This window comes from Pan paniscus, chromosome 20 (genome assembly GCF_029289425.2).
Source record: "Pan paniscus chromosome 20, NHGRI_mPanPan1-v2.0_pri, whole genome shotgun sequence".
Classification (NCBI taxonomy): domain Eukaryota; kingdom Metazoa; phylum Chordata; class Mammalia; order Primates; family Hominidae; genus Pan; species Pan paniscus.
The window spans coordinates 63943040-63960028 of NC_073269.2; the positions used below are offsets into that span (position 1 = coordinate 63943040).

The window sequence follows — 16989 nt, forward strand, 5'->3', positions numbered from 1 at the left end:
ACAGGCCCCTGAAATCATGTGATCCGCCCGCCTCAGCCTCCCACAGTGCTGGGATTACAGGCGTGAGCCACCGCACCCGGGATTGTTATTCTTCACTTTGAATCCCACATGTTATTTAAAGCTAAGACCTGAGGCAAAAAAAAAATCACTTCTATATTTCAGCTAATACTATTTTATTACTAGGTAATAAGTCCCAATATTTACATTTATGTACACATACACACACATTTCCTTTCTATACCATTAAGATAATGGTAGACCTTTATGTCAGGAAAATGCTATAGGCTGGGCGCGAGTGGCTCACGCCTGTAATCCCAGCACTTTGGGAGGCCGAGGCGGGAGGATCGCTTGAGCCTAGGAGTTCGAGGCCAGTCTGGACAACGTGGTAAAACCATGTCTCAAAAAAAAAAAAAAAAAAAAAATTAGCTGGGCGTGGTATCATGAGCCTGTAATCCCAGCTACTTTCAGCTACTCGGGAGGCTGAGGTGGGAGGATTTCTTGAGCCTGGGAGGCAAAGGTTGCAGTGAGCCCAGATCCCACCACTGTACTGCAGCCTGGGTGACAGAGTGACAACCTGTCTCAAAAAAAAAAAAAAAAAAAAGCCATTGTTAATTGAATTTGTCTTTATTGAACAAATCCTCTTCATTGCATGCTTTAAATTTTGATTTGTTTAAATTTTATTGAATTTTAATAAAACGATTTTGAAATTACTAGAGAAGCCCAGGCGCTGTGGCTCACGCCTGTAATCCCACCACTGTGGGAGGCCAAGGCGGGTGGATCACCTGACGTCAAGAGTTCGAGACCAGCCTGACCAACATGGTGAAACCCCGTCTCTACTAAAAATACCAATTAAAAAACAATTAGCCGGGCTAGCTGAAGGCACCTGTAGTCCCAGCTACTCAGGAGGCTGAGGCAGGAGAATGGCTTGAACCCGGGAGGCGGAGATTGCAGTAAGCCGAGATCGTGCCATTGCACTACAGCCTGGGCGACAGAGAGAGTCTCCGTCAAAAAAGAAAAAGAAGAGAAAAGAAAAAGAGAAAGGAAGGAAGGAAGGAAGGGAGGAAGGTAGGAAGGGAGGACGGGAGGAAGGGAGGAAGGGAAAAGAAATTCCTGGGCAGATGAAGGTGAGGGGTCGGGGTCGGGCGCGGCGATGCCGCAGCTGCAGGGCTCGGTGGACTCGGCGAGCAAGAGCCCCAGGGCGCTGCTGGCGGCGGGCGAGGAGCTGGGGCGCGGCGGGGGGCGGCTCTAGGCGCTGTGGCCGCTCAGCGTCTGGGACCCAGCGCCGCCCCGGTCAGGGAATCCTTGGTGTTCCCGCCCCGCAGCACCCGGGGCGGGGGAGGAGTCGGCGCGGTCGTGCGGCCGTGGAGGACAGCGAGACCCGGGGGCTGCGGCTGCCGGCCGAGGGGCCCCTGGGACCGTGAGAAGCAGCGGCGGGAGCTGGTCACGGGGCAGGGAGCGCTCAGCGGTAAAGACGGCTTCATCTGACTCCAGGGCTGGCAGGCGGCCCGGATGGCATGCCGTCTCCTGCGGAGAATTCCAATTTCCCCCTAAGTCGCTCAACAAGCCAGAAGGTTTTCGGATTCGAATTCAAGTGGGGCAAGCGAAGCCGCCTTTCCTTCTTAAACAGATGGAATCCCTGGTCCACAAACGTACCCTGTGCCAATTTCATACAACACGCTATGGCTGCTGCGGATGAGAACACAGCAACCCTGCCAGATGGAAAGCTTCAAGGCTCTGTGAATCCAAGGTCAAAAACGCCAAAAAGGAAAGTCCTTTTCCAGGACAAGCGCACGCGTGCTGGTCGTGGAGCGCCCCCTCCTCATGGAGACCGGCCTGGGATTGATGTCCTTCATTAACAATGAGGCTAAACTGGGCTATTCCATGACTGACCAGGGGCAAAATAGGCTTTTAGCCAGCGGCATTCTGGGAGCTCTCCCCACTAAGAAGGCCAAGGGATGTGGGGTCTGAGAGCCTGGCAGTCCTCATGCAAAGCCGCTGCTGGCTAGAAGCATAGGGGTCTTTTACCTTTTGGGATCTCTGCACGATTAGAATAGTAAAGTGCATAGTAATTGCATATTGCACTCTGCAAATGCAAGCTACAGACAAAAGCGAAAAGAATCTAGCTGCCACTGTGCTGCTAGGATTCCATTTTCTGTAACTTCAGTTCTGATACTTTTCCTGGAGTGTATCTACTTGGCTTCTGGCGGTTCTTCCCATCCCAGCCACTCCAGCATGCTAAATCCCGCAGCACACCCCTTACCATTTGTGTAGGCTGCTAAATACAGGGAGGCACCTGGTATCTCCACTGTCTGCAGACACAAATATATTTACACTTGGTGTCAAATTTTGTATTTTAAATTTTAATACTTTTTTTTTTTAAAGCTCATACAAAAGCAGCCAGCAGACAGGTTCACTGACATCAATCTGCACCTGTCAGCTCCTGGGTGAATCATTGTTCTTTTGTAAATGTGTGTTTGACCTAAAGTCACCCTTTTTCTAAAATTAATCCAAGGCCGGGCGCGGTGGCTCACTCCTGTAATCCCAACACTTTGGGAGGCTGAGGCGGGTGGATCACCAGATCAGGAGTTCGAGACCAGCCTGACCAAAATGGAGAAACCCCATCTCTACTAAAAATACAAAATAAGCTGGGCAGCCCACGTCAGTAATCCCAGCTACTCCGGAGGCTGAGGCAGGAGAATTGCTTGAACCCGGGAGGTGGAGGTTGTGGTAAGCCGAGATCGTGCCACTGCACTCCAGCCTGGGCAACAAGAGTGAAACTCCGTCTCAATAATAATACTGATACTTAAAATATCTTTGCGAGGCCCAAGTAGGTTTACAGAAAATCATCTTAGGACAATTTTTTAATTTGAGAAAGTCACTTTGGCAGTTCTTTGCACACAATTTTGACAAGCGTATGTATTATAAGTTGTATTGTATTCATATTTAAAAGGGAATTGGGTAGTTTGCCTTTTGAAGAATGCACTTTTTAAAAAGGAACCATATCAGATCCTCATGAAGCAGCCGATGCCTGCCATGGTTCCTACAGGTCCCGTACAGACTCGGGGCTTTGTCCAAGTCTCCACTAAACATGCTAAGCTTCGATGCGCCCTGGAGAATTTCCACGGGGTGATCCACGCACCTCCGTGAGATCCTGCAGCTTGCTTGTATGACTGGAAGCATTGGATAAGCTTCGCGTGCTGGCTCTCCAGTTCTTTCCTTCTCTTTACGACTGTTGTAGCTTTTAGCTAATGGAGTGGTGCGGTCCAAGTGCGGCCACCTACGGGAGGTGCAGGGCTGCCTCGGAAGCTGGCAGGGGACCCCAGTCTTTGCGTTCATAAAGACATTTAGAACCGGATGAATGTTGTTCCTTTTTTGAAGTTGTTATTAAAGTAGGTGCAACAACCAAAAATAAATAAATAATAAATAAATTGACTAAATATTTTTTCTCAAAAAAAAAAAAAAGAAAGAAAAGAAAGTCACCAGGTGTGGTGGCTCACGCCTGTAATCCCAGCACCTGGGGAGGCTGAGGTGGGCGGATCACCTGAGATCAGGAGTTTGAGACTATCCTGGCCAACATGGTGAAACCCCGTCTCTACTAAAATACAAAAATTAGCCGGGTGTGGTGGCGCATGCCTTTAATCACAGCTACTCCGGGTGCGGAAGTTGCAGTGAGCCAAGATCGCGCCACTGCACTCCAGCCTGGGCGACAGAGCAAGACTTTGTCTGGAAAAAAATAGAAAGTTAACAGTTTTGTTTATTTTCCTACCAGGTTTTTATTATTATTATTATTATTCTAATTGAAATCACTGTTTCCTACATACTGAGGCGGATTGGCTTTGTCTTCTTGGAAACAAAGGTTATTTTCCTCACTCACACTGGAGCGGGGATACTCACCAGACACAAGTTGAGATGATGCTGGATGTAAACGGGTCATCTATTTTTACCAAAGGCAGCACTACCTGCCTTCCCAATTGATCAGAAAAGCATTTGATAGTTGTCTTTGTAATATCCTTATTTGATTAAATTACTATGTGGATTTCACATTTATTTTTATTGTTTTGTGCCTGTTTATTCTATGCCTAAGTTGGGGTATCACCAGGTCATTTCCTCCACCATCTGTGTTTCCCCAAGGATAAATCTTCCTGCTCATGCCCTTCACTCCTCCATTAGCCCATTCCCTAGAAAGCTGCTGGTTTTACACAGTGGCTGTGTGTCTTTGCCTTCTTAATGTAGCATTCAGAGTCCCACTCTGGAGCCAGGTATCAAATCCTAGCCCAGCCACTTACAGGCCATGTAGCACTGGCCAAGGTACTGAACTTCTCTGTGCCTCTGTTACTTTGATGTTAAAATGGAGTTATTTAGGATCTACTTTACAGGACTGTTGTGATGGAAATGGGTTAACGTACAGAAAGCACTGAGAACAGAGTCAAATATGCCCTGACTGCTTAAAGGTTAGTTATTATGATCCCTGATGCTCTTACTACTCTTACTGATATCATCATGCCTCAGGTCTAACTGCTCCCAGAGTTACACACCAGCATGTCCAACAGCTGGCTGTATATCTGAACTCAAAAATCCAATAACCTCCTCCAAACAGAAATTGCCAGCTTTTCCCCCAAAGCTTTTCCTTACAGCTCCTTACAGAGCTCAAGGAACTCCTTGAGACTGCAGAAGCAGACATGAAATGCTTTCAACCCACCACAAATTAACAACTGGCCTCCAGTGGTACTCACATTGTCTACGTTTTTCATTGTTTTTTGTTTGTTTGTTTGTTTGTTTGTTTTTGAGACGGAGTCTCACTCTGTCGCCCAGGCTGGAGAGCAGTGGTGCGATCTTGGCTCACTGCAACCTCGGCCTCCCAGGTTCGAGTGATTCTCCTGCCTCAGGCTCCCGAGTACTTGGGATTACAGGCGCCTGCCACCATGCCTGGCTAATTTTTGTATTTTTTTAGTAGAGACGAGGTTTCACCATGTTGGCCAGGCTGGTCTCAAACTCCTGACCTCAGGTGATCCACCCGCCTCGGCCTCCCAAAGTGCTGGGATTACAGGCATGAGCCACTGCGCCCAGCCCATTTTTCATTGTTGTAGCAGAGAAGTATCCCTGCTTCCATCAAGAGCCAATTTTCCTGTCACAGTTGGTTTAATGACATAGTTGGTGACAGGACCTAAACCACCAGTGGAAAATTGGCTCTTGATGGGAGCAGGGATACTTCTCTGTATGGAGTATATGTGGATGAAACTCCTTGGAGAAATGGACTAGTACACAGTCTTATAATGTGAGGATTCAGAACATAATTCCTAATGCGGGGAAGTCAAGCAGACATTTCATCAGTGGAGTACCAGGAGATTCAAACTCTGTACCCAACAGTGATAGGGGGACAATCTAAGCCCCAAGAGGCTGCATGCCTGATGGAGCAGATGAAACACATGGCTGTAATTAGCTCCCACCCCTTCGATACGTTCTCAACTCCACCAAAGCCTCAGCCTGTATGAGGGTGGAAAGTGGGGAGGGAGAGTGCAGGGAAGAAGGCACATCTTCCACCACACTAGGTGACCAGGCGCTTCTCACCATTTTAACTCCTCCATCTCTCTCAAGCCTCATGTTAAGTCTATCAAACATCATATGCTTTCTCAATATAAAATATGCACCAATTTCTCCCTTTCCACTGATATAATCCTAGTCTCAACCCCTGTCATCTTTTTGATGGATTAGGAATGCCTTCTCTGGGTCCTGGGCCCCCTCTGTTTCACCAGCCTGGAATTGGCACAGAAGGAGACACAGCATTAGCCTTGCCCTCTGCCACCCTTGTAATTCATAAATCTCTGAAAACTTAAAAGTTTGAGCAAAAGTTTGTCATGTTTCTATGAGTAATTTATAATAAAACTTGATCAGAATTTGTGAGACTAACGTTTGTCTTTATATTTTCCTTCTTTTTTTTTTTTTTTTTTTTTGAGACACAGTCTCGCTCTGTCGTCCAGGCTGGAGTGCCGTGGCGTAATCTCGGCTCACTGCAACCTCTGCCTCCTGGATTCAAACAATTCTTCTGCCTCAGCCTCCTGAGTAGCTGGGATTACAGGCGCATGCTACCACGCCCAGATAATTTTTGTATTTTTAATAGAAACCGGGTTTCACCATGTTGGTCAGGCTGGTCTCAAACTCCTGACCTCATGATCCACCTGCCTCGGCCTCCCAAAGTGCTGGGATTACAGGCGCGAGCCACCACACCCGGCCTGTCTTTATATTTTCATTTAATGTGGACCTTGTTACATTTTACCGCAGATTTTGTATTTTTTTGTGTGTTTGTTTGTTTGTTGGTTTTTGAGACAGTCTACCTCTGTCGCCCAGGCTGCAGTGCAGTGGCACAATCTCAGCTCACTGCAACCTCCGCCTCTGTGGTTCAAGCAATTCTTCTGCTCAGCCTCCTGAATAGCTGGGACTACAGGCACACGCCACTACGCCTGGCTAATGTTTGCATTTTTAGTAGAGATGGGGTTTCACCATATTGGCCAGGCTGGTCTCGAACTCTTGACCTCGTGATCCGCCCACCTCGGCCTCCAAAAGTGCTGGGATTACAGGCATGGGTTTTTTTTTGTTCGTTTTGTTTTGTTTTTTTTTAGAGACTTGGTCTCCTTCCATTTCCCAGGCCAGAGTTCAGTGGGGCGGTCATAATCCACTGTAGCCATGAACTCCCTGGCTCAAACAAGCTACACAGACACGCCACCATGCCTGGCTAACATTTTTAACATTATTTTTGGTAGAGACAGGGTCTTGCTTTGTTGCTCAGGCTAGGGATTCACAGAGTCTTGCTCTGTCTCCCAGGCTGGAATGCAGTGGCGCAATCTTGGCTCACTGTAGCCTCTGCCTCCCAGGTTCAAGTAATTCTCCTGCCTCAGCCTCCCAAGTAGCTGGGAGGTGCCCACCACCATGCCCGGCTAATTTTTGTATTTTTATTAGAGAAAGGGTTTCACCATGTTGGCCAGGCTGGTCTTGAACTCCTAATCTCAGGTGATCTGCCTGCCTCAGCCTCCCAAAGTGCTGAGATTACAGGTGTGAGCCACTGCACCTAGCCTGCAGAAATATTAATGTGTTTGTTTATGACCTGTTGACCCAGGACCAGTGATGGTATAGAACACTGTATTAGAGACATGGAGCTGGGGCTGGATGAAGATTCCATCAGTAATTCAATCAACAGACAAGTGTTATCCAATCACGTCTTTAAATCAATCACTGACATGGAGCTGGGGCTGGATGAAGATTCCATCAGTAATTCAATCAACAGACAAGTGTTATCCAATCACGTCTTTAAATCAATCACTGATCCCAGCCCCTATAAAAGGGAGCAGCCTTAGGAGGCACATCAGATAAACCCAGTGTGGAAAGCTAGTCACACATCAGCTCAGTGTTCGGCCCGGGATTACCCAGTCAACCAAGAAGGAGGTAAGCTTCCATAATGGAAGGAAAATTTTGTGTCTTTGAGTGTGTATACATTTTGTGTCTTTGAGTGTGTATACATAATTTTGTGTCTTTGAGTGTGTATACATGTGTATGTAGGCATAGCTATTTCAGGAAAATTCCTAACTACAGAGATATGGGGGTCTCCCAGGTGTAGGGAATGGTCTTTTGTTACAACAGCTCTGACCCAAAAGGGCTTGATGTTGTGAACTCTGTATAAAGGCCTGGTGTGACTGAAGATTTTTCTTCAAAAAGTCTATCGTATGACTTTATGTTCTAGTAATTCTTTTTTTTTTTTTTTCGAGACAAGATCTCTATCACCCAGGCTAAAGTTTAGTAGCCCCAATCACAGCTCACTGCAGCTTCAGCCTCCCCAGGCTCAAGTGATCCTTCCACCTTAGCTTCCTGAGCAGCTGGGACCACAGGCGCACACCACCACACCAGGTTAATTTTTCTATTTTTTGTAGAGACAGGATTTTGCCATGTTGCCCAGTGTGGTCTCAAACTCCTGGCCTCCAGTGATTTGCCCACTTTCAGCCTCCAAAAGTGCTGGGATTACAGATGTGAGCCACTGTGCCCAGCTTAGTAATTCCTTTGTATTGCATTATATGAAATATGTAGCTGGGTGTCATTAGAGATCATAAAGCCCAGGATACAGACCCAGACCTGATGGGTAGCATGCCTGCGTCACAGTTTGTAATTGCCAGACTCCAGATTAGAGCTCTGGTAGCCTTGTTTTGAATTCCCAGGTTCTGGGAAATAAGCCATAATACTTTGCAGTCTTGTCTATGTGGGACGGAGTGCATGTCTCCAAGTGTGAACATGTGGTCTGTGTGTCATAGGGGAGAAAGGGTGGGTAATCCAAAAAGAGAACCTGGAGGGAAGTGAAATGAAGGGGAAGCCATGGGTTCCACAGGGAAAAAAAAAAAGAGAGAGAGAGAGAGAGAGACCAATGTCCCTGCATATAGAGAACCAGCCACAACACCTAAGATGGAGCTTGAGAAGTGTAGAGCTGGCCCAGGAAAGCCTCATAGGACAAGGACTCAGTGCTTTTCCCTGAGGGCAAAGGGGAGCCATCCAGAGAGTAGAGTGGGGTATGATGTGAGCAGATTAGCATTTTATAAACGTTGACTGGAAGCATTATGACAACTGGGTTAGGGAAAGGCAAGAATGTGTTCCATTGTCTCCTAGGAGATTTTACCAGGATCACCTCTGCCTTATTAACTGATGCGATCAGGGTAGCAGATCTGGTCTAATCAGACCAGATGAGATTAACACAAAGCAGGAAATAACATTAACTAACAGAAATCAGTTAGGTTTTTGTGTGTCCACGTATTACTCCTACCATTTTCTGATTTTATGGCATGAAATTTGCTTTTTTCAAAATTGCACAAATCTTTGAAACGTTAACCATATATAAAATTGGAGAAAAAACACAAAAATAGCAATGATATATTAACAGAAAAGGGATTAAATTCTTTATCCATTTAGGATTTCAAAGGGTGTGTCTCTAGTTGTCCAGATAATCTGACTTGGGATTAGAAATCAATTTCAAGCAATGCAAACTCACTTTTACTTCTGAATCCTAAACATCAGTAGGAAAGGACAGGGAGTAAAAACAGATAAACATAAAATAGTAGCTTTGGTTAAAGCAGTAAAGTTCTAAGGAATGGTAACTGTTAATGGGAAAAAAATTCAAGCAGAAAAGGTGCTAAGAATGTTTCCTAAGGAATGTATCCTTTCACAACACAGTGGGTGTAGCTGGTAGTGGCCTTGCAGATGTCTGTGCCTAATAAGTTTTCAGCCAGAGAAAGGTGTCATTTGTATGGATTCTGGCTTGTCTTTTCTATTTCATTCACTTCTTTCTCTTTTTCTTGTTTTCCCTAGCTTTATTGAGGTATAATTGACAAAGATTGTATATATTTAAGGTGTACAACGTGACACTTCTCTCTCTATATATATGTATACTTTGCAAAATGATTACCACGATCAAGCTAGTTAACATACTCATCACCTCACATAGTTATCTTTTTTTTTTTTTTTGAGACAGAATCTTGCTCTGTCACCTAAGCTGAAGTACAGTGGCGTAATCTCAGTTCACTACAACCCCCACCTCTCAGGTTCAAGTGATTCTTGTGCCTCAGCCTCTCAAGTAGCTGGGATTACAGGTGCATGCCACCACACCCAACTTATTTTTGAATTTTTAGTAGAGGTGGGGTTTCACCATGTTGCCAGGCTGGTCTTGAACTCCTGGCCTCAAGCGATATGCCCACCTCTGCCTCCCAAAGCACTGGGATTACAGGGGTGAGCCAATTATCTTTTTTATATCATGAGAACACTGAAAATCTAGCAAATTTCAAGCATACAATATATATTAGCTATAGCCACCATGCCGTACATCAGATCTCCAGAGCATATTCATTTTTTCCCCCTAGCCTGAGAAGGACATGGTGACATTTAATTAATTAATTTATTTATTCATTTATTTTGAGATGCAGTTTCACTCTGTCACCCAGGCTGGAGTGCAGTGGCACGATCTCGGCTCACTGCAACCTCCATCTCCTGGGTTCAAGCGATTCTCCTGCCTCAGCCTACCGAGTAGCTGGAATTACAGGTGTGCACCACCACAGCCAGCTAATTTTTGTATTTTTAGTAGAGAAAGGGTTTCACCATGTCTCATCTCAAGTGATACGCCTGTCTCGGCCTTCCAAAGTGCTGGGATTACAGGCGCGAGTCACCGTGCCCAGCCACATATTTATTTTATAAATGAAAGTTTGCCATAGGCATAGTAGCTCACGCCTGTAATCCCAGAAAGGCTAGAGTGAGGAGCAGTCACTTGAGTCCAGGAGTTCAAGACAACCTGGACAAAATAGCGAGACCAAGTCTCGAAAAGAAAATTTTTAAAAAATTAGCTGAGTGTGGTGCGTGCCTGTAGGCCCAGCTACTCAAGACGCTAAGGCAGGAGGATCGCTTGAACCCAGGAGGCTGAGGCTGCAGTGAGCTGTCATGGCACCACTGCACTCTAGCCTGTCTGACAGACGGAGACCCTGTCTCAAAATAAATAAAGTTTGCACCATTTGATCAACATCTTCCCATATGCCCCACCCTATGCCCCTGGCAACCACCCTTCTACTCTCAGTTTCTAATACTTTATTTTCTGATGATGATGATGATGATGATGATTATTATTATTATTATTATTATTATTATTGAGACAGAGTTTCTGTGTTGCCTAGGCTGAAGTGCAGTGGCCCAATCTCAACTCACTGCAACCTCTGCTTCCCAAGTTCAACCCATTCTCCTTGCTCAGCCTCCCGAGTAGCTGCGATTACAGGCATGCACCATCACATCTGGCTAATTTTTATATTTTTAGTAGAGATGGGGTTTCGCCATGTTGGCAAGGCTGGTCTTGAACTCCTGGTTTCAAGTGATCTGCCCGCCTCGGCCTCCCAAAGTGTTGGGATTACAGGCGTGAGCCACAGTGAAAAGAGTTTTTTTGTTTTAATTTCAACTGCTTGTGATAACACAATATTACAATATTCCGTTCATTTTGGTTTATTGGCATTGTAATAGACATCTCCCTAAATTCACCTAGGCTAATATTTGGTGAATATTTTATTTTATTTTAGAGTCAGGGAGTACATGTGCATGTTTGTTACAAAAGTATTCTGCATATTGGTGGAAATTGGACTTCTAGTGTACCTATTACTTAAATAGTGAACATTGTACCCAATGGGTAATTTTTCAATACCCATTTCCCTCCCAACTCCCCCGCTGGAGTCCCCAGCATCTGTTACTTCCATCCTTATGTCCATGTGTACCCACTGTTTAGCTTCTACTTATAAGTGAGAACATGCGGTATTTGGTTTTCTGTTTCTGAGTTAGTTCACTTAAGATAATGGCCTCCAGCTCCAACTATGTTGCTGCAAAGGACTAATTTCATTCTTTTTTATGGCTGCATAATATTCCATGGTATGTATTTCACATTTTCTTTATCCAGTCAACCACTGGTAGACTCTTAGGTTGGTTCCATGACTTTGCTCTTGTGACTAGTACTGCAATCAAAATATGAGTGCAGGTGTCTTTTTTTATATAATGATTTCTTTCCTTTTGAGTAGATACCGAGCTGGATCAAATGATGGTTCTATTTTTAGTTCTCTGAGAAATCTCCATACTGTTTTCCATAGAGGTTAACTGATTTGCATCCCCACCAAATTTATTGAATACTCTTTGTAAACAAAATCAAGACTCTATAAATATGTTTGAAATATTTTCTTTCATTATTTCACTGGTTAGGGAGCAATCCAATGTTTCATAGAGATGATAGCTCAAGCAGAAAACTTTTAACAATAAATTTTGTTGTAACTATTTTGTAAAATATTTTTCACATCAAGTTTTTTTTGTTTTTTTGTTTTTTTGTTTTTTAAGAAAGAGTCTCACTCTGTCACCCAGGCAGGAGCTCAGTGGCATGATCCTGGCTCATTGCCGTGCCCACTTCCCGGGTTCAAGGGATTCTCCTGCCTCCACCACTGAAGTAGCTGGGTTTACAGGCACGTGCCACCATACCCAGCTAAGTTTTGTGTGTGCGTGTGGCTTTTTTTTTTTTTTTTTTGAGACGGAGTCTTGCTCTGTTGGCCAGGCTGGAGTGCGGTGGCGCGATCTTGACTCACTGCAATCTCCACCTCCCGGGCTCAAGCAATTCTCCCATCTCAGCCTCCTGAGTAGCTAGGACTACAGGTGCACGCCATCATGCCTGGCTGATTTTTGTATTTTCAGTAGAGATGGGGTTTCACCATATTGGTCAGGCTGGTCTCGAAATCCTGACCTCAGGTGATCCACCTGCCTCAGCCTCCCAAAGTGTTGGGATTACAGGCATGAGCAACCACACCCGGCAAGTTTTGTATTTTTAGTAGAGATGGTGCCTCACCATGTTGGCCAGGCTAGTCTCGAACTCCTGACCTCAAGTGATCCGCCCTCCTCGGCCTCCCACAGTTCTGGGATTATAGGAGTGAGCCACTGTGCCCAGCCAAGGATATTTCCTAAAGTTCTAGTTTATTAAGTGCCTTTTTCAGGAATAAACATTGGCATTTAAACATTTAAAATGCACTCATTGAGATGATTTTATTACATTCTTGTATCCATATCCCGTTAACGAAGTAAATTGCATTGATTTTTGAATTTTAACCCAAACTTCCTGCATTTTGGAAATGAACACCATTTGCGATGTATATGTGAGTAGATTTTATTTTCAAATATTTTGTTTTGGATAATTTTAATGTATTTGTAAAATTTTGTTATCAGGAAGTGCTGACCTCAGTAACTAAAGTGGGTAGTGCTTCCTCTTATATGCTCTGGGAGAGTTTATGTTAAGTTATAATTATTTCTTTGAATTCATCCATAGAGCCATCTAGGCCTAACTTTTTGGTTGATTTGTCTTTAATTATGCCAGTGGTGCAATTAATTACTCATCTCTTTTCTATTTCTAGCTTGCAGTTTTAAAGAATCCACCAACTGTTGAAACAAATCCCTAGAGACACAAGGCAAGAGACTGAATCATCAAAGTAAAGTCTCTCTGAGAATTATTGCTAAGAATGGCTTTAGATCTAAGAACCATATTTCAGTGTGAACCATCCGAGAATAATCTTGGATCAGAAAATTCAGCGTTTCAACAAAGCCAAGGACCTGCTGTTCAGAGAGAAGAAGGGATTTCTGAGTTCTCAAGAATGGTGCTCAATTCATTTCAAGACAGCAATAATTCATATGCAAGGCAGGAATTGCAAAGACTTTATAGGATCTTTCACTCATGGCTGCAACCAGAAAAGCACAGCAAGGATGAAATTATTTCTCTATTAGTCCTGGAGCAGTTTATGATTGGTGGCCACTGCAATGACAAAGCCGGTGTGAAAGAGAAATGGAAATCAAGTGGCAAAAACTTGGAGAGATTCATAGAAGACCTGACTGATGACAGCATAAATCCACCTGCCTTAGTGAGTACAGGGTTCTAACTTCTGGGATGAGAGACAAAGGAAAGTAAGGAATAACTTACAGTCAGTTAGAGTTGTCTGGAAGTTAGAGAAGCTATTGGAGGTCCAGTTATTAGTCAGCTCACACTCTCCCACCATTCTCACAAAGAATAATCTTCAATGTCCTAAGTTCTCAAGAAAAAAAGCAAAAAGGTATATATCTGTTTATTCTGTAGGACATATAGGAGCCAAACATATTGATGTTTGATTAACTTAATTTTAGTCTGCATAATGGCAGACTCTGAGAAATTGACTTTTTGGCATGATATCAGCTCACTGCAACCTATGCCTCCCAGGCACAAGTCATTCTCGTGGCTCAGCCTCCAGAGTAGCTGGGATTACAGGCGTGCTCCACCAAGCCCAGCTAATTTTTGTATTTTTAATAGAGACAGCGTTCCACCATGTTGGCCAGGCTGGTCTGGAACTCCTGGCCTCAAGTGATCCGCCTGCCTTGGCCTCCCAAAGTGCTAGGATTACAGGTGTGAGACCAGCCTGAAATTGACATTTAAATGAAGACATCAAGGTTGAGGAAGAAATGTCTTGACAAGAGCTTGTTCTTCTGTCAGGGAACTCTTAATCAAGAAAGACATTCTAAAGAAGCAATTACAGTAGATCCTTATTCTCAGAGCCCATATTTGCAAAATTGCTAAAATTTATTTGTAAGCTTAAAATAAATACCTGAGGCATCTTCTCCGTCATTTTCAGATATGTGCAGGTGGTAAAATATTTGATTTACCTTAGGTGCATGTTTCCAGGTGAGGTTGAACAAGGCCACAACCTCACTTCCTATTTTGGTTCCTACAGTGTAAATAAGTGTCCTTTTCACAGTCTATTTAGTGGCACATTTTTTTTTTTTTTGCTTTTTATTGATAACTTTGTTGTTTAAAGTGACACTGAAGTAAAATGCTGAAACACTGTCTAGTCTTCCTAAGTGCAGGAAAGTTGCTATGTATTATGGAGATAATACATGTGTTGGATCCTCTGAGTTCAGAATTAATAATATATATTAAATGGGGTGTCTTTGAACATATACACACATAAAACAAACTCATGTATTGATCAGTTGACAAAAATAATGTAGCCAGAAGCTCACAGGAAACTAACCCTGAATTTTTCCTAGGGGAAATGATTCAGTACTTGTAAATTCAATGTCCATGTGACTTTATTAAACATAAGAGCTTGTAGTAACAAGAATAACACCATCAGAGATGGTGGACAAAATATGTGATAGCCAATACTTGAGGGAGCTTGTGAGAGCCTGTTAAGGACCACTTTTCCAAAAAGTCTTCTGTTACACAACAGATTCAGATACAACAGTGATCTGGCTTTCTTTACAGGTCCACGTCCACATGCAGGGACAGGAAGCTCTCTTTTCTGAGGATATGCCCTTAAGAGATGTCATTGTTCATCTCACAAAACAAGTGAATGCCCAAACCACAAGAGAAGCAAACATGGGGACACCCTCCCAGACTTCCCAAGATACTTCCTTAGAAACAGGACAAGGTAAGTCAGGTGAATCTGCACAACTGAGGAGTGTTCTATGTGGACCCCTTCTTAAGTACAACTTCATTGAGTGTCTATTTTCACAGGATATGAAGATGAACAAGATGGCTGGAACAGTTCTTTGAAAACTACTCAAGTAAATGAAAATATTACTAATCAAGGCGATCAAATAGTTTCCCTAATCATCATCCAGGAAGAGAACAGTCCTAGGCCTGAAGAGGGAGGTGTTTCTTCTGACAACCCATACAACTCAAAAAGAGCAGAGCTAGTCACTGCTAGATCTCAGGAAGGGTCCATAAATGGAATCACTTTCCAAGGTGTCCCTATGGTGATGGGAGCAGGGTGTATCTCTCAACCAGAGCAGTCCTCCCCTGAGTCTGCCCTTACCCACCAGAGCAATGAGGGAAACTCCACATGTGAGGTACATCAGAAAGGATCCCATGGAGTCCGAAAATCATACAAATGTGAAGAATGCCCCAAGGTCTTTAAGTATCTCTGTCACTTATTAGCTCACCAGAGAAGACACAGGAATGAGAGGCCATTTGTTTGTCCCGAGTGTCAAAAAGGCTTCTTCCAGATATCAGACCTACGGGTGCATCAGATAATTCACACAGGAAAGAAGCCTTTCACATGCAGCATATGTAAAAAGTCCTTCAGCCACAAAACCAACCTGCGGTCTCATGAGAGAATCCACACAGGAGAAAAGCCTTATACATGTCCCTTTTGTAAGACAAGCTACCGCCAGTCATCCACATACCACCGCCATATGAGGACTCATGAGAAAATTACCCTGCCAAGTGTTCCCTCCACACCAGAAGCTTCCTAAGCTGCTGGTCTGATAATGTGTATAAATATGTATGCAAATATGTATATTCCTATAGTATTTATCTACTTAGGATATAAGATATAATCTCCTGATTATGCTTTTTTTCAATTTATTGTCTTGCTTCATTAAAATGTAAGGCTAAGGAGAGCATGGAATTTGTCAGTTTTGTTCACTAAAGTATTCCAAGTGGTTGGGAAAGTGGAACATTTCCAAGAACCAATAAATTTCTGTTGAATAAATGAATGAATCCATAATGTTGATATCCTTTTTTAAAAAAAGAGATGGGGCCGGCCGCAGTGGTTCGGCCTCCCAAAGTGCTGGGATTACAAGCGTGAGTGACCGTGCCCGGCTTTTTTTTTTTTTCTGAGTCAGAGTCTTGATCTGTCGCTCAGGCTGGAGTGCCGTGGTGTGATCTTGGCTCACTGCAACCTCCACTTGGAGGTCCAAAATTAATCATAGACACCAAACCACAGATCCAGAAATCTCAGAGAAGAGGAAGCAGTGTAAATACCAAAAACCTACGACTAGGTACATCATATTCAAACTACAGAAGGCCAAAGATAGAGAAATTCTTGAAAGAAGATGGAGGTGGCAGAGGGCACTTTACCTGCTGAGGAACAAGGATGAGATTTAGAGTAGAATTCTTGTCAGAAACCAGATAATCAAGAAGGGAATGGAGTGAAAGTTCAAAATTTAGAACAAAAAATAAAACCCCACCCTAACATCTATATCCAGCAATGTTATCTTTCGAAGGTGGAGGAGAATAAAGCTTTTCTCACACAAATACTAAAGAATTCATCCCCAAAGGTCCTGTTACAGGGTCCCTGCATTACATGTGAAGCAATCCAGTAGTTATTTGAAGGTCAAATTAGATTAAAGATGTTTAGGCTGGGCACAGTGTCTCATGCCTGTAATCCCAGCACTTTGTCAGGCTGAGGCGGGCAGATCACTTGAGTCCAGGAGTTTGAGACCAGCCTGAGCACAAGGCAAAACCTCATCTGTACAAAAAATACAAAAAAACAATTAGCTAGGTTTGGCGACATGCGCCTGTAATCCCAGCTATTTGGGAGGCTGAGATGAGAGGATCACTTGAGCCTGGGAGGCAGAGGTTGCAGTGAGCTGAGAACAGACCACTGCACTCCAGCCTGGGTGACAGGCTCAAAAAATTTTTAAAAAGATGTTTAT

At 43.9% G+C, this 16989-nt stretch overlaps 1 protein-coding gene across 1 annotated transcript; it reads left to right on the forward strand.

Moving 5' to 3' along the window:
• The first annotated feature begins 216 nt into the window (after positions 1 to 216).
• On the forward strand, positions 217 to 16439 carry ZSCAN4 (zinc finger and SCAN domain containing 4). Its single transcript, XM_034945633.3, has 5 exons — positions 217 to 1065; positions 7112 to 7437; positions 12939 to 13439; positions 14813 to 14978; positions 15065 to 16439. The coding sequence occupies exons 3-5, from the start codon at positions 13044 to 13046 to the stop codon at positions 15802 to 15804; spliced, it is 1302 nt and encodes a 433-aa protein (XP_034801524.1). The 5' UTR covers positions 217 to 1065; positions 7112 to 7437; positions 12939 to 13043; the 3' UTR covers positions 15805 to 16439.
• Positions 16440 to 16989: the final 550 nt, after the last annotated feature.